Source organism: Pteropus vampyrus, unplaced genomic scaffold, assembly GCF_000151845.1.
Source record: "Pteropus vampyrus isolate Shadow unplaced genomic scaffold, Pvam_2.0 Scaffold130, whole genome shotgun sequence".
Taxonomy (NCBI): domain Eukaryota; kingdom Metazoa; phylum Chordata; class Mammalia; order Chiroptera; family Pteropodidae; genus Pteropus; species Pteropus vampyrus.
In genome coordinates, this window is record NW_011888911.1 from 3,992,958 (window position 1) to 4,017,654 (window position 24,697).

General features: G+C 45.4%; 1 protein-coding gene across 4 annotated transcripts in view; it reads right to left on the reverse strand.

Moving 5' to 3' along the window:
• The window catches only part of DGCR8 (DGCR8, microprocessor complex subunit), a 34,484-nt gene extending 11,714 nt beyond the window's left edge, over nt 1-22,770 (reverse strand). The window contains exons 1-10 of one of the 4 annotated variants that reach the window (XM_011367171.2): nt 22,615-22,767; nt 18,378-18,592; nt 16,964-17,961; nt 16,350-16,509; nt 14,189-14,331; nt 13,742-14,024; nt 11,613-11,810; nt 11,224-11,325; nt 10,355-10,453; nt 8,509-8,591 (exon numbers count right to left, since the gene is read on the reverse strand). In XM_011367171.2, coding sequence (XP_011365473.1) covers nt 8,509-8,591; nt 10,355-10,453; nt 11,224-11,325; nt 11,613-11,810; nt 13,742-14,024; nt 14,189-14,331; nt 16,350-16,509; nt 16,964-17,683 — 1,788 coding nt within the window. In that variant the 5' untranslated portion in view covers nt 17,684-17,961; nt 18,378-18,592; nt 22,615-22,767. Of the gene's footprint in view, nt 1-8,508; nt 8,592-10,354; nt 10,454-11,223; nt 11,326-11,612; nt 11,811-13,741; nt 14,025-14,188; nt 14,332-16,349; nt 16,510-16,963; nt 17,962-18,377; nt 22,364-22,614 lie in introns of those variants that run through there. The other 3 variants (XM_011367170.2, XM_023534704.1, XM_011367172.2) reach the window with 3 other exon arrangements.
• Nucleotides 22,771-24,697: the final 1,927 nt, after the last annotated feature.

Consider the following 24,697-nt stretch of genomic DNA (forward strand, 5'->3'; position numbering starts at 1 on the left):
TCTAAGTAGCTCTTGCCGCAGAAGTTGTCAGAATTGAGCCAAGTTGTGGAAACCCAGCTGCTGTCACAGAATTGGAGAACTGACATGAAAAGCTCCTTGTATGTACAAGAAAAACTTTCAGCTGGGATTTCCACACCTGGTTGATGCTATCCACGTGGCAACTTCCCCCATGCGCCCTTCTACACCTAGAGAAACCTCTTTCTTAGGCTACTTTCTGATATGATCTCTAGAAAGATTCTTCACTTTCCAGAAGAGCCCCAGAGTACATGGTGAGAACCTAAATGCTACTACTGTGCAGTGGGCAGTATCACCAACCACATATGTCATCTTGCTGTCTGTGTGGAAGAAAGGGAGACACCAAGGGCACATATCAGCATAGGTCTGCCCAAGCACAACTTCTGAAAACCCAGTCTTTGTCATACCAGATACCTCATCAGAGGCCGGGATGAAATGTTCTAGGGATAAGGCTAAGGCCACAACCACCCCATAAATTAAAGACTGAGGACAGGAGGAAAAGTGGGTGATGACAGAACAACTGGACACAAAGACTGCCAGCTGTTCATCATCAAAACAATGCACCTGCAATAAAGAAGTACTATTTAGCTAACCACCAGCCTCCCACCAGCCTCCCACCAGCAACCTGAGGTAGTGACGGGCTTGATGGTGTGGCCTGGGGCAAGCTGCTGCCCTCTAGGTATGTATCCCATGGTGTTGCCACAAATGAGGAGGCCACAGGCAGGCAGTGGGACTGAAAAAGGCAGCTGAGGTGGAAAAAAGAACAAGAACCACAGGAAGTGCCTGTTATACTTAAATGGGATATGAGTCTGGCAGGAACACACACATCTTGCTGAGGCTGAAGGAGCCATGGAACACGCCTGGGCCCTGGGTCTCCATGCTGGCCAGAGTAAAGGATGGGCAGCCCAGGCTGAGGGAACTACAGGATGCCAAACACAAAAGTAAACAAAAGCAAGAGCAAGCATGAAGACTTTCAGATTGATTAAAAAATGGACTGAGTTATTTATTCATTCAGCAATCAACCAAGTAAGATGCTGGTATCGCTAAGGCTACCATCCTACGCAGAGCCTCTTAGATGTTACCTTGAAACCAGATATTCCCAACTCTCACTCTACTAAACCTGGAGAATTTTCACTTATTTCAGCATGTCAAAAATTTCTCAAATCAATCTTAATTTACTTGAATTACTGTAAACTTTACCACTATAATATCCACAGGCAAGCAGGACATGGGTCCTACAAGCTCAAACAGGTGAGCCCTCCCCCAAAGGTCAACAGCAGAGCCTGCCCAGATCGACTGCTGCACCAAAGCAAAGCCCCATCTTCCAGAAAGGCTGCCAGAGCCACACATCCCTACCTTGCTGGGCCCAGACCATCTCCCAGCACCAGAACCATAGTCACTGCTTCATACTTCTGCCACCCCACATCAGAGGATAGGAGGGTTGCCTCTTAGGATGAATGGTGTGGCAAAATCTATACAGCCTAAGCACCATCAACTGCAACAGCCAATCCTAAGAGTCTGGCTGGGCTGCAAGTGGGGGGAGGTCTAGGCAAGGGGTATTCCAATGTGCCCTGGAAGCCTCCCTGAGTGCCATCTTTCCACAGCTGAGTCATTCAAAAAGGCTGGAAATGTAATTTTCCTGGAGGAGCGAGTACTTTCGAGACCGTCTGCTCTGAGTAGGGTCTGTGATCTATCTGTGGCCCATCCATAACAACCACAGAAAACATTAGAAACCGAGTACACTTAACACTGCCATGGGCATTTTACCACATTTTGTAACAAGATTAGTCCAAAAGATGGGATAATTTTTAAAAATATATCCTGAAGCACTTCTGGAGTGGCAGAATAAGGACCTCCAAAATTTGCTCCTCCACAGAAGCAATAAGAGCACCGCCAAAACTTATAAATTCAACTTTTTCAGAATTCTGGAAAACAATCTGAAGAACATTTATTCAAGAAAATTGGCTGAATATTGGTAAGGACGAGCTTTGTGGCATTTTAACCATAGAGAACCATCACTAGTTAGCCTATCTTACAGCTCTGTGGAAAAGCCCTGTTGTAGGACTTGTCTTTATTTGACCTGACTCAAAGTTCACTCAGTGAAAATAATCCATTCCCCAAGAAATTTGTCAAAAATATTCAGTGGCAACTGTTTCACACTGCAGTTGCCTGAGGCCAGGATACCGGCTAGTAAGCAAGAGGCAGGTCAAAAACCATAAAAGGAAAAGCTGGAGAATGAGATATCCTTGGGGGCTTTGAAAATCTCCAACTAGGCAGCCAAGTGCATGACCCAGAAAAGACCTGAGAAAGCCCTAATCTCCCACCACTGGTTGACCCAGAAGCTTTATACAAGTGGGAAGTAAATGCTAAGGCAGAGTTCTCAATTACTACAGTACTGAAAGTGAACCCACACAGAACCCCTTGGCAAAGGCTGGAAGACTAACTGGCTCAGGACAGGAAATCTCTGACCTGAACTTCATAGAATTAGTCTAGGAAAGTCAGTTATGGATTGAATTGCATCTTCCCCCCTGCCCCGCCCCTCCGCCTGCCAAAAAAAGAAATTCACATGTTTAACTCCTAGCTTCCAGTACCTCAGAATGTGACCTTATTTGAAGATAATTAAGTTAATTATAAAGGTAATCAAGTTAAAATGAGGTCATTAGGGTGGGCCCTAATCCAATATATCCTTATAAAGAAGAAATCTGAAGACATACACAAAGGCAGAAAGCCCTGTAAATAATGAAGACAATAGTATCCAAATCGAGGAGAAAGGTCTGGAAAAGTTCCTTCCTTCACAGCCTCCGGAAGGAACCAACTCTGCTAACATCTTGATTTTAGATGTCTAGCCTCCAGAACTGTGAGGCATAAATTTCTGTTGTTTAAGCCACCCAGACCGTGATACTTTGTTATGCCAGTCCTTGCAAACTAAGACATGAAACAGACAGCAACAACAAAAGCAAAAACAACAAATCCTAGGAAGGGGAGGGAATCTAATAACCACAGTTGCCACATTATATTATTTAAAATGTCCAGGTTTCAAAAACAAGACATGAAAAGAAATAGAAACGTACAAGCCACATACAGTGTGGCAGGTGGGGGCAATCACTCGAACCACCCCTGAGGAAGATAGACTTACTAGACAAAGACTTTAAATCAGCTACAATATGCTCAAAGAACTAAAAAGAACCTACATCTAAAAACTTAAAGGGAAGTACAAAAACAGTATCTCACCAAATACAGAATATCAATAGACAAAGAAATTATGAAAATTTCACAAGAGGGGTTCAATAGCAGATTCAAGCAGTCAAAAGATAGTCAGCAAACTTGAAACTAGACCAACCGAAAATATCCAGTCTGAGGAACATTAAAAAAAGAAGAAAAAAAAAAAGGGAGGAAAAAACAGAACCTCATAAACCTGTGGGATACCATTAAACGTACTAATTTACATATAATGAGAATCCCAGAAAAAGAGAAATAGAAGGGCGAACAGAATGTCTGAGGAAATAATAGCTGAAACTTACCCTCCGCCAAAAAAATAAAACAAAAAAACATTAGTCTACATATTCAAGAAGGTCAACAAACTCCAAGAAGAGTAAACTCAAAAAAATCCACACCAAGACATTTCTAATGCCAAAAACAATCTCAAAAGCAGTAAGACACTGATCTCAGAAGCTAAGCAAGGTCAGGCCTGGTTAGTACTTGGATGGGAGACTACCTAGGAAGACCAGGTGCTATAGGCATAAAAAATAAAGGATTGTAAGCTGACAAGGTCCTTGCGATTTGTGAGGTCAACCAAAGGTTGCCTTGCCTAAAAAAATAAAAAAATAATTTAAAAAATTAAAAAAACAAAAAAACAGTAAGACAAGCAACTTATCAATAACAGTTAAAAGACAACTACATAGAGTAATAATTATAAATCTTTGCTACACAACATGGACACACAACACATAAAGATGTAATCTGTAATAATAACAGCTACAAAGTGGGAATAAACACAACTATATAGAAGCAAATTTTTTGTATACACCTGAAATTAGTTGGTATTAATCCAAACTAAACTGTTTTCAGTTTAGGTATTACTGGAACTCCCTAGGACAACCACTGAGAAAAAAAATAGTTAAACATATGAATAAAACAGTACATTAGAAAGTATCTATTTAACACAAAGAAAGCAGTAAGAGAAACTGAGAAACAAAAAAGACATAGAACAGAAAACTAATAGCATAATGGCATACATAAATTCTACCTTTTCAGTAGTTAAATTTAATTTAAATTGAATAAGCCCTCTGATCAAAAGGCAGATTGACATAATAAAAACAAAATCCAACCTATGCTATATATGAAACATAGTTTTAGATTGAAAGACACAAATAGATTAAAACTAAAAGAATAAAGACATGTCATGCAAAAAGTAATTAAAAGATAGTAAGATCAGCTATATCGAACAAAATTGACTCTCAGACAGAAACTATTAGTTGTAATAAAGGATACTTTATAATGACAAAAGGGTCCATCCATTGAGATGACATAACTATTACAAACATTAAATAAAAATTACCTCTATTCTCAACATTTCTGAAACAAAATGTGTGGGTTTTCCTCACCAAGCAATCTGACACTAACTGCCCAGAGGTAGAGCAGACTCCACAGGTTAAGGGCTCAATACCGCAAGACTACCACTGCCACTTTAGATGCTAATTACAATGACATCTGTGCTTCTAACCAAGCAGCTATATATTGGAGGTTCCCACAAACTCTTCAGGTTTTATAACTTGCTATAACAGTTCACAGAACTCAAAAAACAGTAAAACAGCTTACTTACTAGATTTCTAGTTTATTATAAAAGGATATATCTCAGGAACAGCCAGGTGGGATTAATACATAGGGCAAAGTATAAGGGAAAGGGCACGAAGCTTCCATGCCCTTTCCAAGTGCACCGCTCTCCCCCAGTCTCTACGTGTTCACCAACCCAGAAGCTCCTGAACAGCTCCAGTTTGGGTTTTTTATGGAGGCTGCGCTACACAGGTACAATTGATTACAACATCAACCATTAGTAATTAATGCAACCTCCAGCCCCTCTCTCCCATCCCTGGACAATGAAGGTGGGGTAGAATGAGGGTGGGGCCAAAAGTTCCAACCCTCTAATTAGATGGTAGCTTCCCCTGGCAACCCACCCTCTCCCATCCTTAGGGGCTTTCCAAAAGTCACTTCGTTAACATAAACACTGTATGGTGAAAAGCAGAGTGTTAAGAATAACAAGACATTCTATTCACCTTTATCAACCTGGAGGCAGCATTCAAGAACTGGGGACAAAAACCAAATAATAACTTATTGTATTACATTAGAAGCTCTGCCCTGGGAAACCAAGGACAAAGACCAAATATACATTTTTTTATTACATCAAATATCACAAACATATGTACCTACCTAAAAACAGTTCCAAAATACATGAATCAAAAACTGATGAGAAAGCCAAGGACATGCAATCAGAATGGCAACAGATAGGATGCCAAGACTATAAAAATAATTTAAGGAGCATATGGGACACTATTAAGGGTACCAATATCTGTCTGATCAGTGTAACTGAAGAAAATCAAGCTGTTGAACAGCTGTTTGAAGAAATAATGATGGAAAACTTCCCTCATCTGGTGAAGGAAATGGACGTAAAACCCCAGGAAGCTCAGAGAATTTCAAAAATCAGGGATCCAAAGAGGCCCACACCAAGACACATAATTAAAATGCCAAAGGTTAAATACAAAGAAAGAATCTTAAAAGTAGCAAGAGAAAAACAGCTACTTTTAAGGGAACACCCATAAGAATGGCAACTGATTTCTCAAAAGAAACTATGCAGGACAGAAGAGCTTGGCAAAAAAATATTCATTCAAAAGGATGAAAACCCAGGATCTACAACCAAGAATAATTTATCCACCAAAGCTATCATTTAGAGTTGAAGGACGGATAAAGAGCTTCCTACACAAAAATAAGCTAAAGGAATTTATCACCACCAAGCCAGTATTACAGGAAATGTTGGAGGAACTACTTTAAGAAAAAAAAAACTTGTTATCAAAAACAAGAATAAAGAATGGTAACAACTACATTCCTATCAATAAGTACCTTAAATGGAAAAGAATTAAGTGCTCCAACCAAAAAATAGAGTGGTTGAAAGGATAAGAAAACAAGGCCCCTACATATGCTGCCTACAAAAGATTCAATTTTGATTAAGATGCACTCAGACTAAAAGAAAGGGGGTGGAAAAATATATTGCTTTGATGGATTTAGAAGGTACTTAAGTCAGACAAAGATAAACACTATATGATTTCACTTATATGTGGAATCTAAGGAACAAAAAGAACAAACTAATCTAAAACGGACTCACAAATATAGTGGACAATTTGGTGATGGACAGAGGGAAGAGGGACTTGGGGGCGCTGAAAGAATGGGGTGAAGGGTTAAAGAAGTACAAATTAGCAGCTGATGGATTGTCATGGGGATGGGGAGCACAGCATAGGGAATGCAGTTAGCATTAATATGTTGGTCAGGGGAGGGAGAGAGCAATTGAGAGATCATTTTACGAACTATACAGATGTCTAACCAATGTACTGTATATTTGAAACTAATTAAAATTAACAAATTTTAAAAAAACAAAAAACTGACAGAATTGAAAGAAAAAATAAACAATTCAACAATAATAGTTAGAGACTTCAATACTTCACTTTCAATAATAGATAAAAGAACTAGGGAGAAGACCAACAGGGAAAGTGAACAACAAACACCACACAGCCAACTAGACCTAAAAGACATCGGGTTCACTCCATAACAGCAGAATATACATTCTTCTAAAGTACACATGGAACATTCTCCAGGACAGATCATATATTAGGTCATAAAACAAGGCTCAATAAATTTAAAAGGATTGATTGAAATCATACAAACTATGCTTTTGAACCACAATGGAATTAAGTTAAAAATCGATAACTAGAGGAAATTCAGAAAATTCACAAATGCATGAGAAGTAAACTCTCCTAAAATAACCAATGGTTCAGAGAAGAAATCACAAGAGAAATTAGAAAAATACTTTGAGAAGAATGAAAACAGAAACACAACACATTAAAGCTTATGGGATGCAGTTAAAGTGGTACATAGAAGAAAATTTATAGCTAGCTGTAAACTCCATGTTTAAAAAGAAAAATTTCAAATCAATACCCTAACCTTAATGCACCATAAAAGAACAAACTAAACTCAAGGCTGGCAGAAAAAAGGAAATAAATGCTGAAGCAAAATAAATGTAATAGACCATAAAAAAAAAACAATAAAGTCAACAAAACAAACCAAAAGTTGGATCTCTGAAAAGATGAACATTGACAAAACTTTAGACTGACCAAGAGAAGAGACTCAAACTGGGACATGACAATCTTACTGAATTAAAAAGGATCATAAAGGAATACTGTGAACAAATGTATGCCAATGAATTAAGATAACCTAGATCAAATGGAAAAATTCCCAGGAAAACCAAAGTTTTGAAACTGGCTCAAGAAACAGAAAATCTGAATAAATATATAACAAGGAAAAAGATTAAGTTAGTAATTAAATAACTTCAAAAAAAAGCTTAGGCCCAGATGGTTTCACTGGTGAATTCTATCAAATGTTTAAAAAATTAATACCAACCCTTCACAAACTATTCCACACAATGGAAGAGGAAGGAACACTTTCCAACTCATTCTTTGAAGCCAATGTTATCCCAATACCACGACCAGGCAAAAACAAGAAAACTATAAACTAGTATCTGTTATAAATAAATATAGCTACAAAAATCCTTAAAAAAATGCTAGCAAATCAAATCCAGCAACACATAGAAATTATTATATAAGATGACCAAGTGGGGTTATTCCAGGAATGCAAGGCTGGTTTAATATTCAAAAATCAATGTAATATATCACCACATTAATAAAGTAAAAGACAAAAACCACATGATCATCCAAATTGAAGCTGAAAAACCATCTGAGAAAAATCCAACATGCATTCCTGCCAAAAACTCTCAACAAACCAGGAACAGAATGAAATGTCCACAATCTCTTAAGATCTACGGCTAACACAGCATGCTAAGTGAAAGAAGCTAGTCACAAAGGGCCACATGTCATGTGATTCCATTGCTATGAAATATCCAGAATTGGTAAAACCATAGCGACAGAAAGTAGATAAGTGGTTGCCAAGGGTTGAGGGGCTAGAGAATGGGAAGAAAAGGGAGCTTTTGCTAACTGGTACATGGTTTCTTTTTGCAGTGATATAAATATTCTAAGATTAGATTGTTGTGATGGCTATACAACTCTGAATGTATGAAAATCCACTGAACTATACAGTTTAACAGAATAAAATTTAGAGTATATGTTATATATCAATAAAGCTGTTATAAAAAATGCATTTTTCAGAGTCTGAGAAGAAATAACCATAGAATCAGATCGGCAGCTCCAAATAGGGCAGAATCATGACACTCACCTCAAGCTCTTCACTGTCTTTGGGTTTCTCCTCAGAGGTCTGTTTAACAAAGTCAGGGATGAGGATTTCCAGCGTAGCTCGGGCTATGAAAAGAAAAACCCTAAGGATGAGGGCTTGAGCCCAGCCTGCTTCCCAACTATACAGTCAGTGAGCTGTACGCTGTGCAGGAAGGGCCAGGGTCCCAATAGCTCAGAGGGGAGCAAGGGAACTAGGGAGGAGCAGCACTTTATAGAGGCAGGGACAGCAGAAGATGGAAAAGAGCACATCCTGAGGAAAGGAGGCAGTGCATGGGGAACTTTTGCCCTGAGGCACTTGTAGCAGGTAAGGGAGGAGATCTGTGTGACAGAGGAATCACGATGACAGGTGGGCAAATGGCTCAGCAGAATCTGGGCTAAGTTGGGGGACTGCAAGCTGAACAGGCTGCTGGAGTGTGGCAGAGAGAAACAGCCATACAAGATGGGTCCTCTGGAGGAAGTGTCTGCAGGACAGAGCACAGGGATGGCTCCATGCTGAGCACAGGTATCCGAGTAAGCAAGGCTGCTGAGTGCCACTGAGTTAGGGAAGTGGGGCACTAAGGGAAGAGGGAGGGGTGTGTGCAACAGTCTGACCCGGTAGGGTTATAGTGCTAGCAAGACATCCAAGAGCAGGTGTCTAGAGAGCAGATGGGGTGTAGGCGGAAGTGAATCCCTGCACATGCGGAAAAGTACAGCAGGGCCCTGACAGCAGGATGTCTCCAACCCCACACTGGGCCCCACTCTACGTGTTATGTATGCTCCATGACCTCAGTAACACCCAGTCTGGTGAGCTGAAAAAACCTTTGGCAGAATTTCTCAAAATTGGACAGAAGGCCTTCCTAAAGAACATAGCAGAGTGTGTGAGCCCAGCATAACCCTCACAGAAGGACAGATAATAATGTATTATGTCAACTGTCCTCAGCATAAATCATCAAAAGAAAGCAACACCGAGGGAAATTGAGTCCTGTGAGCAAAAACACTTCCACTGACCTGAGACCTAGTGAGACTGGTGAGACAAGATAAAACTGATACACTTTGCACTCTATAAAGGGCTGAGCTGCTCTGAAAGACAATATGGGAATGAGAAACCTCGGAGTTGACCTACAGGTGGCAAGGGCCTGGTGTGCATGCAACACCGTCCCCCACCCCACTCCCACCCTCCACCACCCCCAGCAATGTGGTCTACTCCAAGAAGAGGCCAAATAGCTCTGACACTGGGACAAATGGCTGCTGGAAAACAATGCAATGACTACTAGCACTGGGCACAAAATCAAACAGCACACACACGGTCAAAAAGAGCAATGGGTTTTAACCAGAAAACATAAGCTTTCCTACGATTTGCTATGCTGTGTTCAATGACTGGCAGTCCCAAACTTAGCGTTTGAGGGACTGAGAAAATCATCCTCGCAAATGTCAAAACCACTCAAAGAGAACCACTTGAAGCAAATGCTGACAGCATGCTGGATCCACCTGTTTTTCATCTCCTAGCATGCCCACATTTTGCTCAAATACAAACCCACTCTAAAACATGGGCCCAGCACAGACCAGTCAGCTCTGTGAACAGTAGGGATAAGGGTGGGAGACTCCAGCCCAGTTGCCACTGAGAACAGAAGGGACCTTCTACTTTTATTTCTCACGTTTTACTTTCTGTTTCTGAATTTCTTCCAATGATCGCATAATTTTTAAAAATCAAAGTAGATGACTATGTAAACAAAATGGATTTGCCCACCCACAACCCTCCCACTTGGGCTGCTGCTCAGCCTTCCCTAGCCAAGGAGAGGGGTAGACACAACAGGCAGCATGAGGCTCTGACACTCAAGCAGGCACATTACCAGCTTTATTCTTCGCAAGTTTTTTGCTGCTTGCAGTTCCAGATCCATAGGTCACACCATCAATGGTCACCGAGGCGCCAAAAGGCTCACTTGGGTTCTCTTAAAATTAAAATTACTGTTTTAAAACACACTTGCCAAGACATTAAGTGTGCATGCGCACGCGCGCGCACACAGACACACACACACACAATCCGCTCACACCAACAGACAAGGTGGGGTTAGGGCTGCAGCTAGAAAGCAGATACCTGGGGGCTCCCTGAGGCATTGAGATTGGTCCAAGGAATGGTCAACAGGCAGAAAGCACACCAGAAAAATTGTGGGAAATGGGACTATGGGATAGTGGGCTGGAAGAGAAACAAGAGGCCAGTGGCAGAGCCACCAGGGACTGAGTCCAATGTGAGACAGAGGACTGTAAGGAGCAGGGATGCACAGATGTAGTGAGCCAAAGAAATGACATGAAAAACAATGAGTAACTCCTAGGTACTGGCTTCTAAGGAGAAGACAAACTGGTTTTCACAAAGGTGTGATGAAGGTAGAAATAAGACAGCTTGTGGGAAGTGCAGGCCTAAAGCCCCTTCATCCACCTCAGGGAACCTAGAGACAGCAGGGAGGCCTTCCTCAGAGCAAGGGACAAAAGGAAGGTGGGGGAAAGGGGAATGTGGACAAAGGAAGCGGGAAGCAGAGACACTAATCCTTAGACAGGATACATTTCCTTGAAAATGAACTGCCTATCTGTTCATTGCCCTCCCTGCCCTCCCCTTTCATTTCTATCCCAGCAGAGTGGAGCTAACCTCCAGCTCCTGCCTCCCCAACTATGACCAAAATGAAGTATATGACTTTAGGACCGAGATGGGGAAGATCAAACTTACCACATTCAAAGAAATTATAAACAGGGCGGACCTTGAGGACGCGCTGCATGTACTCGTGCAGGATGCAGACCTCAGATTTCCCATTGGGGTTAATGACAAACTCTGTGACAAGAAGGACCATCTCAGCAACAGTGTGAGGACCACAAGCTAGCACTATGGACCTGGCACCATCCAAGTTACCAAGTCATTGAATTAGGGGCTCATCACCTTGAATGTGGTGGACCTCTGCATTTGTAGGGTAAACTCGAGCTTTGAATCAAATGCAACTCACACACAAAGTATACATTTAAAGAACATCAAATAAAAAATAGCAGTATAAAAAAATAACATAAAAAATGACAATAATATAAGCAGTCTGTCAACGTTAAAATTTATAAGCCCCAACTCACCTTTCTTTGTGGGTGCATCTTGCACAGATAGAGTGATGAGCTTCTGATTGGCTGGCAGGATGGGCCGCTCGGATTCAGCCTGTTTCCGTTTCATTTCTCGGTTGAACTGCCGCCGCTCAGCCCAAGTCCTAAATTTCTTCACAGTAACTTGCTCAAAATCAAAACGCTTCTCCAGGTAGTTCCGAAATTCCTCCAGATCTATATAAGATATAGCAGAGAACCAAATTACTAATTTTTAATGTAAGCCATATTTCTCTGCCCGATGAATTGGACAGCAATGAGCTGTCCATCAGACAGACCCTGCCAGGCGATACCCTTTGCCCCTTCCCCCGTTCCTTCTGAAGGGCAAGGAAAGCAAATGACACTCAACCACTCCTTTCACTCAGCCAGCTCATGTTATTCTGGTAGGTCCCTTCTGAATAAACTTCTTGGATGTCATTTGTTTATCTGGACCCAAGAACAAGAATTTAAAAAAAAAAATTAGCCTCAGAGCCTTTCTCCCTGTATCAAAACAGGTACCTGATTGCCAACAGCAGTCAAGGGGAGCCGTATACCCAACTGCCCATCTTGCTCTCTCCCCTCCAGCCACCTTAGCCATCTCCGAATTCAACAGCATACCTAGGAAGTTCAGGCCTTGGCACTCATCACACCTATTCCTACTCAATTCCTGGCTCAGCTCCACAGCTCACCCACATGCCTTACCTCCACTGTGCACCCTTCTTCCCTACCATTCAGTGAGGTTCTAGTGGACCTCCTGCTTTTACTGTTGCACCCATTACCCGCCTCTCCCTCAGGATATCCTGGAGGTTCCCATCAGCCTCACTGGTTTCCTGCCTACCTCCCACCACTCAAGCATAAGCCCTGAAGCAGGGACTGCCATGACTCATGACCAGCCCAAAGAGCAGTAGCAGAGGAAGGTGAATGGAGGGCTTCCATGTAGGGAGACTGAGATATATACAGTTAAAACAAAAAGCTACAACACAATATACTTGCACCTACTTAATTATTAACCGGAACTACATATTTCTTTACACATAAATGCAGAAAAGTCAGTCTAGAAATAAGTACCAATGGTCACTTCCCACAAGGGAGTGACATAAGAAACGCAAAGCACGTGTTTTAAAGAAACAGTGTGTATAACACACGGTATGAAAAAATAAACCATTAAGTCTTAAAGGGGGAGCTCCCTTCCAGTTAGGTCCCTGAGAAAAGCCCCAACAGAAGATAGAGGAACCCGACTTGGATGGGGGAGGGAGGCAACACCAGCAGATAGGTTAAGGGGAGACCAAGGTCCATCCATCAGGGAAGCTGGGAGCCCAGTAAGACACTCTGCCCATTCCTCAGATGCCTGAGGCTCCAACCAGCATGCTGCTTCTCCCCCACCCCTAGAAGCCAACCTCTCCTTCCTTAGGATCAGCACCCAATCCCCCCAGCTCTTCTAGGACTCTTTACATGTAAGATTTATGAGACAAGCCGGGCGGCAATACAATCAGAAACCCTGAAAACACAAAGTCCACTTTGAAAAAGGTTCAACAGGTGGGCTAAAATAGTTTGCCACCACTGAAAAGACAACTAAGACTTGAATAGGTAAAACTAAGCTAAAAGACATAGAAGAGACAGTGAGAAACACCAACACACATCCAAAAACCAATTGCAGTATTTAAAAGGGAAATGTCCACAGAATAGTGGCAGTTTCCCAACACTGCGTCCATAGACTGAAGAAGCTCACTCTGAGCACATCAGGATAAATCAAAACACCACATGAACACATCCTACTGAAAAAGCAAAACTTCAGGAAAGAATGTAATAAAAGTGACCACAGGAAAAAAACACAGTCTTTACTGATAGCAGCAGTCTCCATGACAACACTGGCCTTGAGGGATCTGCAGAGACCGGACTCAGGGGCCTGGAGCTCAGGACCCTGGCAGGTTCTCCTAAGAACAGGGAAACAGGCATTGTCAGCCATGTGGGAGTAGACAGAGGTCCCCAGCAGTCCCTGCCTCACAGACACAACTAAAAACAGATGGCATTCAGGAGAAGAAAGGGGATCCTGGAAAGGCATAGAATCCAATAGCATCCCTGCAATCTCAGCCAGCAAAGGGGAAAAAGAGTTCACTCCAGAAACTTACCAACTGATTCATCTTTGCACACTTCGACTTTGGCCTTCACCTGCCCCAGGGCCCCAGGGGCAGCCTCAGCCCCCAGTGGGTCCTTCTCATCTGGGGGCCCCAAGTCGGCCCCCATGGAGTCAGGCTCTTCCATAGGGAACTCCAGCTCTGCAGATCGGCTGAGGGGCTTGACAGGTGACACTTCTCCACCAGGGGCGAGTTCACTGTTTTGCTCCCTTTCCTCATTGTCCTTCATTTTCTTGTAATGCAGACAGGGGATGCTACTCAAAGGAGGGTCATGTTTCTGTGGATAGTGAAATTGCAACACAGATTACAAGGATGGCCCTGAAGATCTGAATATCCGATGCTTTTCACCTGCCTCAGCTTGGCTACGATGCAATGTATGCAGACATACATGTTCAGTCTGTGAACTTACAAGACTAAATTCATGACTGATGTGTCCCCTACCCGTATGCTTCCCGTTCCCAAGAAGTATGGCCTGGACCAGGTGACCACCCGAGACTCTCTGTGTAGGTACACGGGGACTCCGGAGTTATGGAATGTCATGATCCACCCATCAGGCAATGGTTCTGTAGGTGGGCGGCCACGACCTGCACAGAAGACAAGAACATCCTACAATCACTTGAAAAACACGTAGAACTGTTGGGATGTTTTTAAAACTATGATATAAGGCATATAAAAACAGTAAAATGGACCAAGTGAAAAGAATATCTAAGAAACTAGGGGAGAAGGGAAGTGTCCTGTCCTCCGACAGACAGAATAACCTTTGCTAATAAACTGCATATCTGTTGAACACTACTCTCTGTGACCAGGTAACAAGTCTTCATTGTAACTAAGCATATAAAATGCTACTCAAATTAGTAAATTTCTAAATCAGTTTTAAAATACTACACCCAACCACTTTCTTGTTTTATAGGCAGTCATTAAAAAAAAAAGCTCAAGACTTGTTATCCACTTGACACCTGCCACTGACAGGCCTTGTTGCTGGGAAAAGCACAAGGCAAAGATTTAATTTTCTTGTAGGTATTGGGATCAAGTTAAAAATTTTAGAAACAAAAGGGAAAAAAGCAAGTGAAATCTATACAAATATATACGTGATAAAAACAGCACCAGTGACTCCCATGAAAAAGGAGTGGCATTCCAGTGCCATGTCTCCACCTGGCATTGAGGGCCCCAGGCCTGATACCCACATGTGGCCAATACTGGACAACTGGTGTCCAGATGGCCCCTAGGAGGGAGTGCTGCAGATCAGAAGTACATAAACCCTATCAGGCACTCTCAACAAGCCAGGGCCAAGGAGCTGCCTTAACCAGGTTTGGGCTAAATCAGGAGACGCAGCACATGAAATCCAAGCCAAGCACAACACGGGACACAAGTGCATCTAGGCCACTCATGTGTAATAATGAGCGGTCACAAAGTTGGCCCAGTTGTCTGAAGAGCTCACATGCCACTCACACACAATCTGTGAGCATGAGGACCAAGCTGGTGGAAAAGGTTGCAGAGGAAAATGCCGTGCCTGTGCAGGCAGGCCGAGTAGCCAGGCATACATCTAACCTGTGTACTGTTCAGAACAGATGTGGCTTTACTTTCTCAGAGACTGCTGAAACCACAGAAAGTACAAACCAATCCTGCTGGAGGCACCAAGGTAAAGACTGCCTCCGTACCCCTTCTTAGAAGCTGAGGTCCCAGGTTCATCCCTGTCTGCAACCAATGAACCCAACACCTGTCCTGTTCCAACCACGAGCCAACACAGGCAGGCACATGTGGTGCCCACCACTGCTAATGCGTCCATTCCACAGCCAGAGGAACTGCACAATACCTGCCCCTCGATTTCCTCCGGTCACACCTCGCCACCTTTTGTACCCTGGTCCTCAGCCTAAAGTGCCACCTGTGTGCCCGAGTCCTGATATATTTCTTCAGCCCCTCTTCTGAGCCCAACATCTCCACCTGGCTACTCACAGATGCCGCCAGGACAGACAGAAATTGATACCAGCTCTTAGACCAGCACCACTTAACAAAGGAGCTGCACAGGCACAACTCATTTCCCACTTCTCTCCACACTCTCCCCAAATCCAAGTGCAAATCCCACTGCCTACATTTTCAGAACACCTCCACCTATACCCCAGCAGCTCTCACCCTGCCCACCTGAAGTGCATGTGCCATGATGAGGCTACATACAGGAGCTGTGCTTCTAGACAAAAATTTTGTAACAACACCTGTCTGCTTCTACTGGCTTCCCCCAACAGCAAAGAACCCAGACCTTGACCATCACTTGCCACCATGCTTAGCACCCACCTCTGGCCTCAGCCTCCACAAATGCTGATTGCCAGTGTTGTCTCCTAGCATACACCAATGTCCCCTCCCTCAAGGGTCCCCTCCCAGTTCCTCTGCAAGAAACCAGGTTCTCTGTTCCCATAGCACACACCACAATCCGCACCTGGATGGTCCTGTTTCTGGAAGCATCCTTGTGTCTTGTCTGTTTCTTCTTCATCGAATATGACTATCCTGCCCTTAAAAGCATGCCCAGACCACTGCTTGATACAAGGGCTCTCAAACCTGCACATCTGCCACCTGCAAACACTCACTACTTTTCTACCTGCCAACTTACTTTTGAGTACTGTTTTAATCTTGGTCATCATTGGCTGCACACTTGTCTCTCCATCAGACGGATGGTCGCTGTCTCCTCCATATTTCTCCTCCACTCTTCTTTTTTTGGGAGCACAAAGGCCCTCTTCCAGCAGAGCATCGACATCGTTGTCAAAATCGTCCTGCAAAACATGCTGTTCAGATACCATGGCCACGGCGCCTGCATTCCTGCACCATGGGCACCCTTAATGGCACTAGTGAGAATGGACACAGAAATGAGGCACTCTCAAAGGTGCCTAGATGTGCCTTTATAGTGCGTTATCATCTGAAAAGCAAATGTAATGAAACCAACAACTGAAGCCGATAGGCTTGGCCCAGGCACACACACAATCAGGGAGTGCTTCTCAGCAGCATTTTCCAGCTCAGGTTGGGTAAAAGATACAAGGCCCACCTGTCAGCCACTAAGAAAATCTAAGTCTGGACTCTTTACAGCTGTCCCTTTTCCACATTAACATTATTCCACCTCATGTAGTTTTTTTTCCTCTGTAACATCAGCTTTCAAAAGATGCTGCAATTCCCAAACACCTCTCTTTGGGTTTTGCTAAGAGCACTCCAAATGAGGGATCACTGACATACCTCATAGGAGAAATTCAGGGCCTCTTCATCCACTCTGTCTCTTTGCACGATTGCTTTAGCCGTGAACCCGCCTGCTCCTTCTTCATCTAGCTCCAAATTGTCAGTAAAATCTTCTAACTCATCGAGCACTGCATACTCCACTCTCTTTTCCTGATCCAGCTCATTCTCCTCATCCTTCTTATCAGCACTCTCACCCCCTATACCTAACCCATTACCAACACTCCCGCCAAAGGGACAAGCATGCACGTCTCCACTGACAGGGCTAAGGGCCAGACCACACTCCACACGAGTGTCGCGCTCCACTCCTGTGTACAGCACCTTCCTGTCCTTACTCCTGCAGCTCTCGGTAAAGCTCACGCTAATCTTTACATCCTTAAGCAACTTAAGGTCAGGGGAGAACTTCCGGACCGCAGGTGCGTGCCGGGCGGTGCGCGGGCTGTGGCCACTACAGTTCGGGTCTATGAGGAGGCGGGCCTTAGAGAAGGATCCTTTGGAGAGAAGAGAAGCTCCGTAGAAGTTGAATGGGTCCTCAGCAGGGGGTTCGGCCTGTCCATCACCACCAGAGCCAACGTCCATTACCTCTGCATCACTGGACGTTTGCAGGGGAGGTGGTGGAGACTGTTCATGGGGCAGCGCTTGGAAGGAGCAAGCACGTTTCTCCATCACTGCTTCTCCTGCGGGCTCACGCGGGAGAGGAGAGGGACTCTCATATGTCTCCATAGTAAAAGTGATTAAGACTATTTAAAAGACCAGTTTTAAAAAACCTTATATAAATCTATACAGCTAACATGCACAAGTCCGTCGAGACCCGGATGCCGTCCTGCCCGCGCTGCACACGCTGGCGGCTTAGTCAAGCTGGCCACATTGCTCTTTTCATTAATGTAGACAGCTTTTAGAACCACTGCCTCAATTATTGGAAATCACAATGCACTCAGCTTAAATGACTGACGACTAAGCGAGTCTGTCTTCATGCCAAAGTGGCACCTTGCTTCTTCCACCTGCAAAGAGATTTAAAAACATTGTCACAAAATGACAGAAACCTTCCACTTCCCCGGTACCAAGAGTCAAGTGCTATTAACAGTGTAGTAAAGAAAATGATACTGCCTAAGAGAATCTTTTAGGCTTTAAAACAAACTTTTTTCAGAACCTAAATTATAATTTAAGTCCAAAGTCAAATATTTTATTAATTGTCCACTGTAGTTCCTACTTCAGAAGCATAAAAACAATATTATCTTAAAGCTCAAAAGGATTTTAAAAAAATAAATAAATAAAACCCTACACTAAACTTCACCACAGCATTCCCCTAACTCAGTTTATTAGGTAAGCAAGCACGCAGTGCAAGCCTGCCCTTTCCAGAACACACATTAGGTGTGTGGCCTCCCTCCGGCCATCAGAGCGACATCAATCCACTCACCTGCCAGGGCTGGGTCAGTCAGAGGGTGAGTGCGAGACCCTCAGCTCAACTCTGCAGCACTAGGGCCTCAGCGGTACGGCCGGGCGCTGTGCTACCCTGGAACCCCAGGGCTCTCCTGGGCCCACAAGGTGGCACGTGGACCAGGACAGTGATGCAGCGTGCTGAAGTCGCCAGAGGTGGCATGGTTCTGTTCCCAGTAGAAGAGGGGATGGTGGCTGTGGGGAAGGGAGCCAGGCTGGGGTTGGTAGGGGAGCTGCAGGAGACAGCTGGAGCCAAGGCACAGGGAGTCCTGAGTGCCATCTGGAGCCTGGCTCCATCCTGGGAGCAATGAAGAGTCACTGGGTGAGGTGACTCTAATGCCACAGTTCAGTCCCAAATTGAGAAAGGAGACTAACTGCTGTGCCAGGCACAGTCCTTGTGCCCAAGGCACAGGAAGAGTCCTCTAGGCCAGAGGGTCAAGGTGTAAAAGAAGCCCTAGTGAGAGGGCGGGAGCTCTCAAGAACAGTGAAGACAGAACTGACTGCTCTGCTGACCAAGGAGAGGTGGAAAGCACAGACAAGAGGAAACTGAAGGCGAATGAGGCTTTCCCTGGAGAGACACACCTGTTCCAGCACTCAGGCAGGAGCCTGTAGAGAATAGATGGAGCCTCCAGGTAGACCTATCTGACAGGTGCTGAGGCCACAGCTCTAGAGCTGTGACTGGTCCAGAGACAAAGGGCCAGAACCCATTAGCAAAGTGATAGCTGCCAAAACCACAGAAGGGAGGCTGCGCAGAGGTTCGGAACACAGACCAAAAAGGTTTGAGCATGCAACTCTGAGAAGCTTCACTCCAGAGGAAGCACAACAAGAGGGCTGGCATGAGGCTGAGAAGGCAGCTCAGAGGGGCAATCCAAAAACCCAGAGGTCTGCAGGAGGGCTGAGCATTAGAGCAGGAGAAGCACATGTAGGCACACATACACAGATGAATATGCCATGCATGCAGGTGCAGATACGCACATGCATGCCCATATATGCACACGGGGAGGCCTGACTGGTTGCATGGACCGGAGTCAGCAAACATTATGTATTTAAGAAGTTTACAGCGAAGGAATAGAGCATGGAGGTTGTATTTTGAAGGCGACACAACATAAAAACCAGAAACTTTTTTAGATTTAATCAATTCATTCAACACATCTCGTCTACTCCAAGGAAAGGCACTCTCATGAACAAGAGACAAAGTCTCTGCCACCTGGCGACAGCTGGAAGGGTAATGACCACTGAGCTGTCACTACACTTCTTGGATTTTAAGATGTCCTTACTGTTCTGATTTCAATAGGAACTTAACACAATACCTCCCCCAGAAATGTGTCAAGGAAAGGTGCTAAGGATGAAGGAAATGCAACACAGATGACAGACTATGTGAACTGCAGTAAATGCTAAGGAGGCTGCAGCCAGGCAGGCACTGGGAACACCCAGTGGAGTAAGGCCAGTCTCCTGACAACCAAAAAAAGACCATTTAAGAGGACAAGTAAGTCAGCATGCACACTGCTATAGATCAGACCAGGATCAAACCCCTCAGTACCTGGTAGGTCTGCACAGACTCCAGTGAGAGCCAATTAGTGATTCTGGGAACTGAAGAAAGCTAAAATGAAGACATGAGGAGATGGATGGTTTGAAGACAAACGGCAATACAGGACAAGGAACATCTGCTACCATTTTAAAAGACTAAGAAGCAGCCATGTACAAACACAAGGCAAAGATGAAAATGACAATATTGATGAAAGCAAGTCTTGAAGAGTTGTACAGGGTGGGGTCAGAGAGCTGTAGAGAGAGAGAGCGTGCACTCCTTGGAAAACCTACCTAGCCCCAAAGGGCAGCAGCTCAAGGCACAGAGACCAACAGTGGGGCAGTCCTGGGCAAATTCCTTGCTTTCCCTCTGCAAGCTTTCTCTACTCATTCAACAAGTGTTTGATGAACACCTTCCATGTGATGCATACACACCATCCTAGATGCTGAGGACACAAGACAGACAAAATCTCTGCCCCACAGAGGTCACATTTTAGCAGGAGAGATGGCCAAATTAACAACTAAGAAAAACTAAAAAGTGCTCAAAAGAAAACGAAGTAAAGAGTTGGGGAAGGGAAGGTAGCTTCAGAAAGGGTGAACAGCAAAGGCCTCATAGCCAGCATTCCTCTGAAGGAAAGGAAGAGTGAGCCAGGTGGGTAGTGAAGGTGTAAGGGGACATTCCAGGTGACATAGGGAAGAGCAAAGGCCCTAGGGTAGGAGTGTGGTATGGCAGGTGAGAACAGCATGCCCAGGGGGAATGAGAGGAGGTAGAGTCTGTAAGGGCAAGCAAGACTTGGATTCTGGCTCTTATCTTGAGAAAGATGGGCTGCTGGACCCTGTTCTAAGCACTTTATACATTTTCGCGCAACAGATCTCGCACAGCACTGTGAGAGAAAGGTTAAGCAACTTGCACAAGGTCCCACACCTAGAAAGTGGTAGAGCTGCTTTACCACCCAGGCAAGCTGGTTCCTGTCTGTACTGCTTCAATTTTACACTTGCAATTTAAAAAGCCACTCTGTATTCAGAAAACTATAGATGGGGGCTAGGGAGAAGGGAAACAGGGAGAGCAAAGAATTGAGTGGCTCACCAGAAGGCTGGGGCCAGCATATTAAGATGGTGAAAATGGTTCTGGGAGTTGCATGGAGAACTAAGAGAGGAATACAGGTGGCTCCAAACTCAAGGACAGCTGTATACATTGAGGTAGTGAAGGCAATATGAGTATTTTGGGGTGCGCAAAGACTGGGGTTTAGATTTGGTCATGGCTATTTGGCATCAAAGGAACACATGGAAATGTGGAAGACAGCTAGAAAGGTGAGGCTGCAGCTCAGATGGGAGGCCAGGGATGGAGATGGGAGATGTCAAAGAGAGCGCACAAAGCCAGGAGAGGAGGCTAGATGAGACTGCTAAACAGGAGTAGGCTGCTACAAGAGACCACAACTGCTACAAGAGAGACCATAACCAGGCAAATCAGTCAGATATTTCCTATCCCCAAGGTCACAGATTATAATACAACCCTTGAGAACTGCCCCCACACAGTGCCTGGTCATAAAAGGCTCATTGGCCTCACTACTGTTTCAGCTGACTGAACACAGGGAGGCAAACCTTGCTTGCCAAGTAGATGGTAAGCCAGCAGCAGACTCATAGCAGGCTCCCCTAGATCTCTGACACAGAGATAAAACCCACATGCTTGAACAGTGCCCTTCGTTGGAGTCCACCTGCTGGGCTGGCATGGAGGAACGGGCTGTGATAGTCCAGTGCTATGGCTGCTGCCTTTAGGTCAAGCCTCTCCTGCTGCATCTTCCCAACCAACCCAGCAGCAGTATGACCTCATCCATTCCTTTTGTCATCCTCCAAGGGGCCTCACATCCTGTACTCACAGACACCACCACCGACTGGCCATTTCATTCCGTTTGGTGAGCAAGGCCTGCAAAAGGGTTGCCCCATTGCCCAGTGACTAAGAGTCCATTCCACCGCCAAAAAACAAGAGAGTTCTGGCCCAGTGGTTAGCCTCGCATTCACCAGCACTAGACTGGACTGCCATGCATGCAGTAACAAGGTACATGCAAGCATGCAAAACTGCAGATCAAATTCCTACCCTGAGCAACCCAAGTCCATCGGATGATACTTGACAGGTATCACTGTCAACAGGTTGCCACCTTCCACTTATTTCTAACATGATCATTTTTACAACAAAATTACATTCCGATTATCTACGCGATACTCAATCCACGAGCATTTACTAGAGAAAAATACTTGAGCGACTTCTCAGATTTCCCAAACTGTTTTACACCCCGCAGGATCCTAAGCGAGCACTACTCTGTTCATACCTTTCCCGCCTGAAAGCGACGCTACGGCTTCGGGCCCACAGGGAGAGGAGTTTCTTTACACTGGGGCTGTGTTTACGCGGGCAGAAAGCTACAGGCGTCGGCGCCACCTGAGCCCGGGACCCGCCCCCCAGCCGCACCGCCCCCCCCGCCCCCCCCGCAGGCTGGACCCCAGCCCCGCGCTCTCCCAGGCCCGCGGCCATTATGCTTCACAAAAGCAGGGCTCCGAATGGCCAGGCCAGCCTCCTGCTTTCCCGCCCCGCCCCGCCGCCCGCGGCCCTCAGCCCGGGAAAGGAAGGGCGCGCCCTCGCGAAGGCCGCAGAGCCCGCCCGCTTGGCCTGCGGGGCGCCCCTTGCGCCCCGCACTTACCTCCAGCACCTGCGGCCTGCCCGAGCTGCCCGCAGCCCAACCCACAATAGGGAAACTCTCACGGCCCGGCCGCCGCCGCCATCCAGAAAGGCTGCCCAGGCTCTCCCCGGTCGGCGGGACCCGCCTGCCGCGCGGGCGAGCGGAGGGCGGGCCTTGGCGGCGTGCGGCCAATCCCTGCGCGCGGCTGCGCCGCATTGGGGGAACTGCAGAGCGGGCTGCAGAAGCCGCCAATCGGCCGCGTAGGGTACTCGCGGCCTCGCTGCGCGGCCCAATAGAGCGGCCGCGCGGGCGGGACCAGGCACTAAGGCCGCGGTCGCGCTAACGGTCGTCTCCCGGGCGGGGCACGCCGCGCGGAGGGCGACGTCCGCGATGAGCGCCGGGAACGGGGAGCACGGGGAATGCCGAGCACGAGGAATGCCGGGAACAGAGATGCGCGGGATGTGCGGGGGATGCTGGGAACGGGGGAGCGCGGGGAATGCCGGGAACCAGGAGCGCGGAGAACGCCGGGAGCAAGGGCCTCTCGCGCCAGTCTCTTGACTAGACGGTGCGACCGACACAGTCCACACGTAGGCATTTTCCAATAATAAGCATTAAACCTAATTATTAGGAGAAAAGGACAAGTATGCCCAATTGTCTGGCACTTTTTCGTTTGCTAATAGTGTATGAGGAGTCTCAAAAAAGGGAGGGTATATGTGAATGGAGAAAGGACCTCTCTTCCTTAAAATGCCAGTAAGTAAATGTAGAAGGAATGATGGAGATAGAAAATATCCTATTTGGCAGCCAGCACATTAACTGCTGCAGACAAAAATCATGGATGCTAAAAATGACAAAAGTATGAGAAACGAGGGGGAGGGGATTGTCTTTTACAAAGTTGCAACGTTTCTCCCCCAAGATACTAACTGCAAAGGGAAAATGGTTAACTTTGTGGTGGAAAAAACGTAAGAGACACCACCTTAACCAAGTGACCAAAGTCACCAGTAAATGTGTACACATCCAAATTTAACAAATTATACACTTTAAGAATATGTGTTGCAGAGACTCATGGACATGGACAATGAACTAGTAGTTACCAGAGGGGATGGGGGAAGGGAGACGTAGACGGGGGGGGGGGGGGGGGGGGGTATTTAAATCATTTCTTCAATTAAAATAATTATATTTTAAAAGAAGAATATGTGTTGCATTGTATATTAACTGTACCTCAAAAGTGAAGGAAAACACCAGGAAAGGGACATATTGTGGGCCTCCTGAGAACAATATATATCACTTGGTATTTCTGCCCTAAAAGCAAAACCTGAATTTAATTACTAAGGAACATCAGGCAAATACAAATGAGGGACATTCTACCAAAGAACTGGCTGGTACTCTTCCAAAGTTTCAAGGTCGTGCAAGTCAAAGACAGGCTGAGAAGCCATCTTCAATTAAAGGAGACACAACTAATTGCAATGTGGAATCTGGATCCTAGATTGGAACCTGGTTTAGGAATGGGATATTAGTGGGACAATTGGTAAAATTCAAATAGGTTCTGTAGGTCAGTTAATAGTGTATCAATGCTAATTTCCTGGTTGTAATCATTTAACTTGTTGGATAAGGTTAACATTTGGGGGAACTTCATGAAGGATACAGTAATTCTTTGTTCTACTTTCCAAGTGTGTAGCAAATTGAAATCATGTCAAAATGAAAAGGTTAAAAAAAAGGTGGGGGGAGCGGGGGAGGGAGTGTCCCAGATGAGGAAGCTGGAGAACTACCCAAGCCCTTTCTTACCTTCCTGCCCTCTTTCTTTGGCCTGGTTGCCTCAGTGGGCAGTACCAGGCACCTCATAGTGGGCATCAAGCCCCAGGAGGGTCTCGTTCCTGGATTTGGCCAGCTGCTGGCCTTGGCCCAGTGTAGTCAGAGTCCATCCAACTGTAGCCACCTCTCCACACTTCATTGCTTGGTGAGTTGGAGGCTCCACCTGCCTCAGACTTGAGACCTCAGACCTACCCTCTATAGCCAACTTCCCACACAGCCTGGGTGATGGACAAGGGCCCTCACCATAGCACCTCCCCCACAGTCCCCACCTGGCTCCAGCCTCAGAGTCACAAAT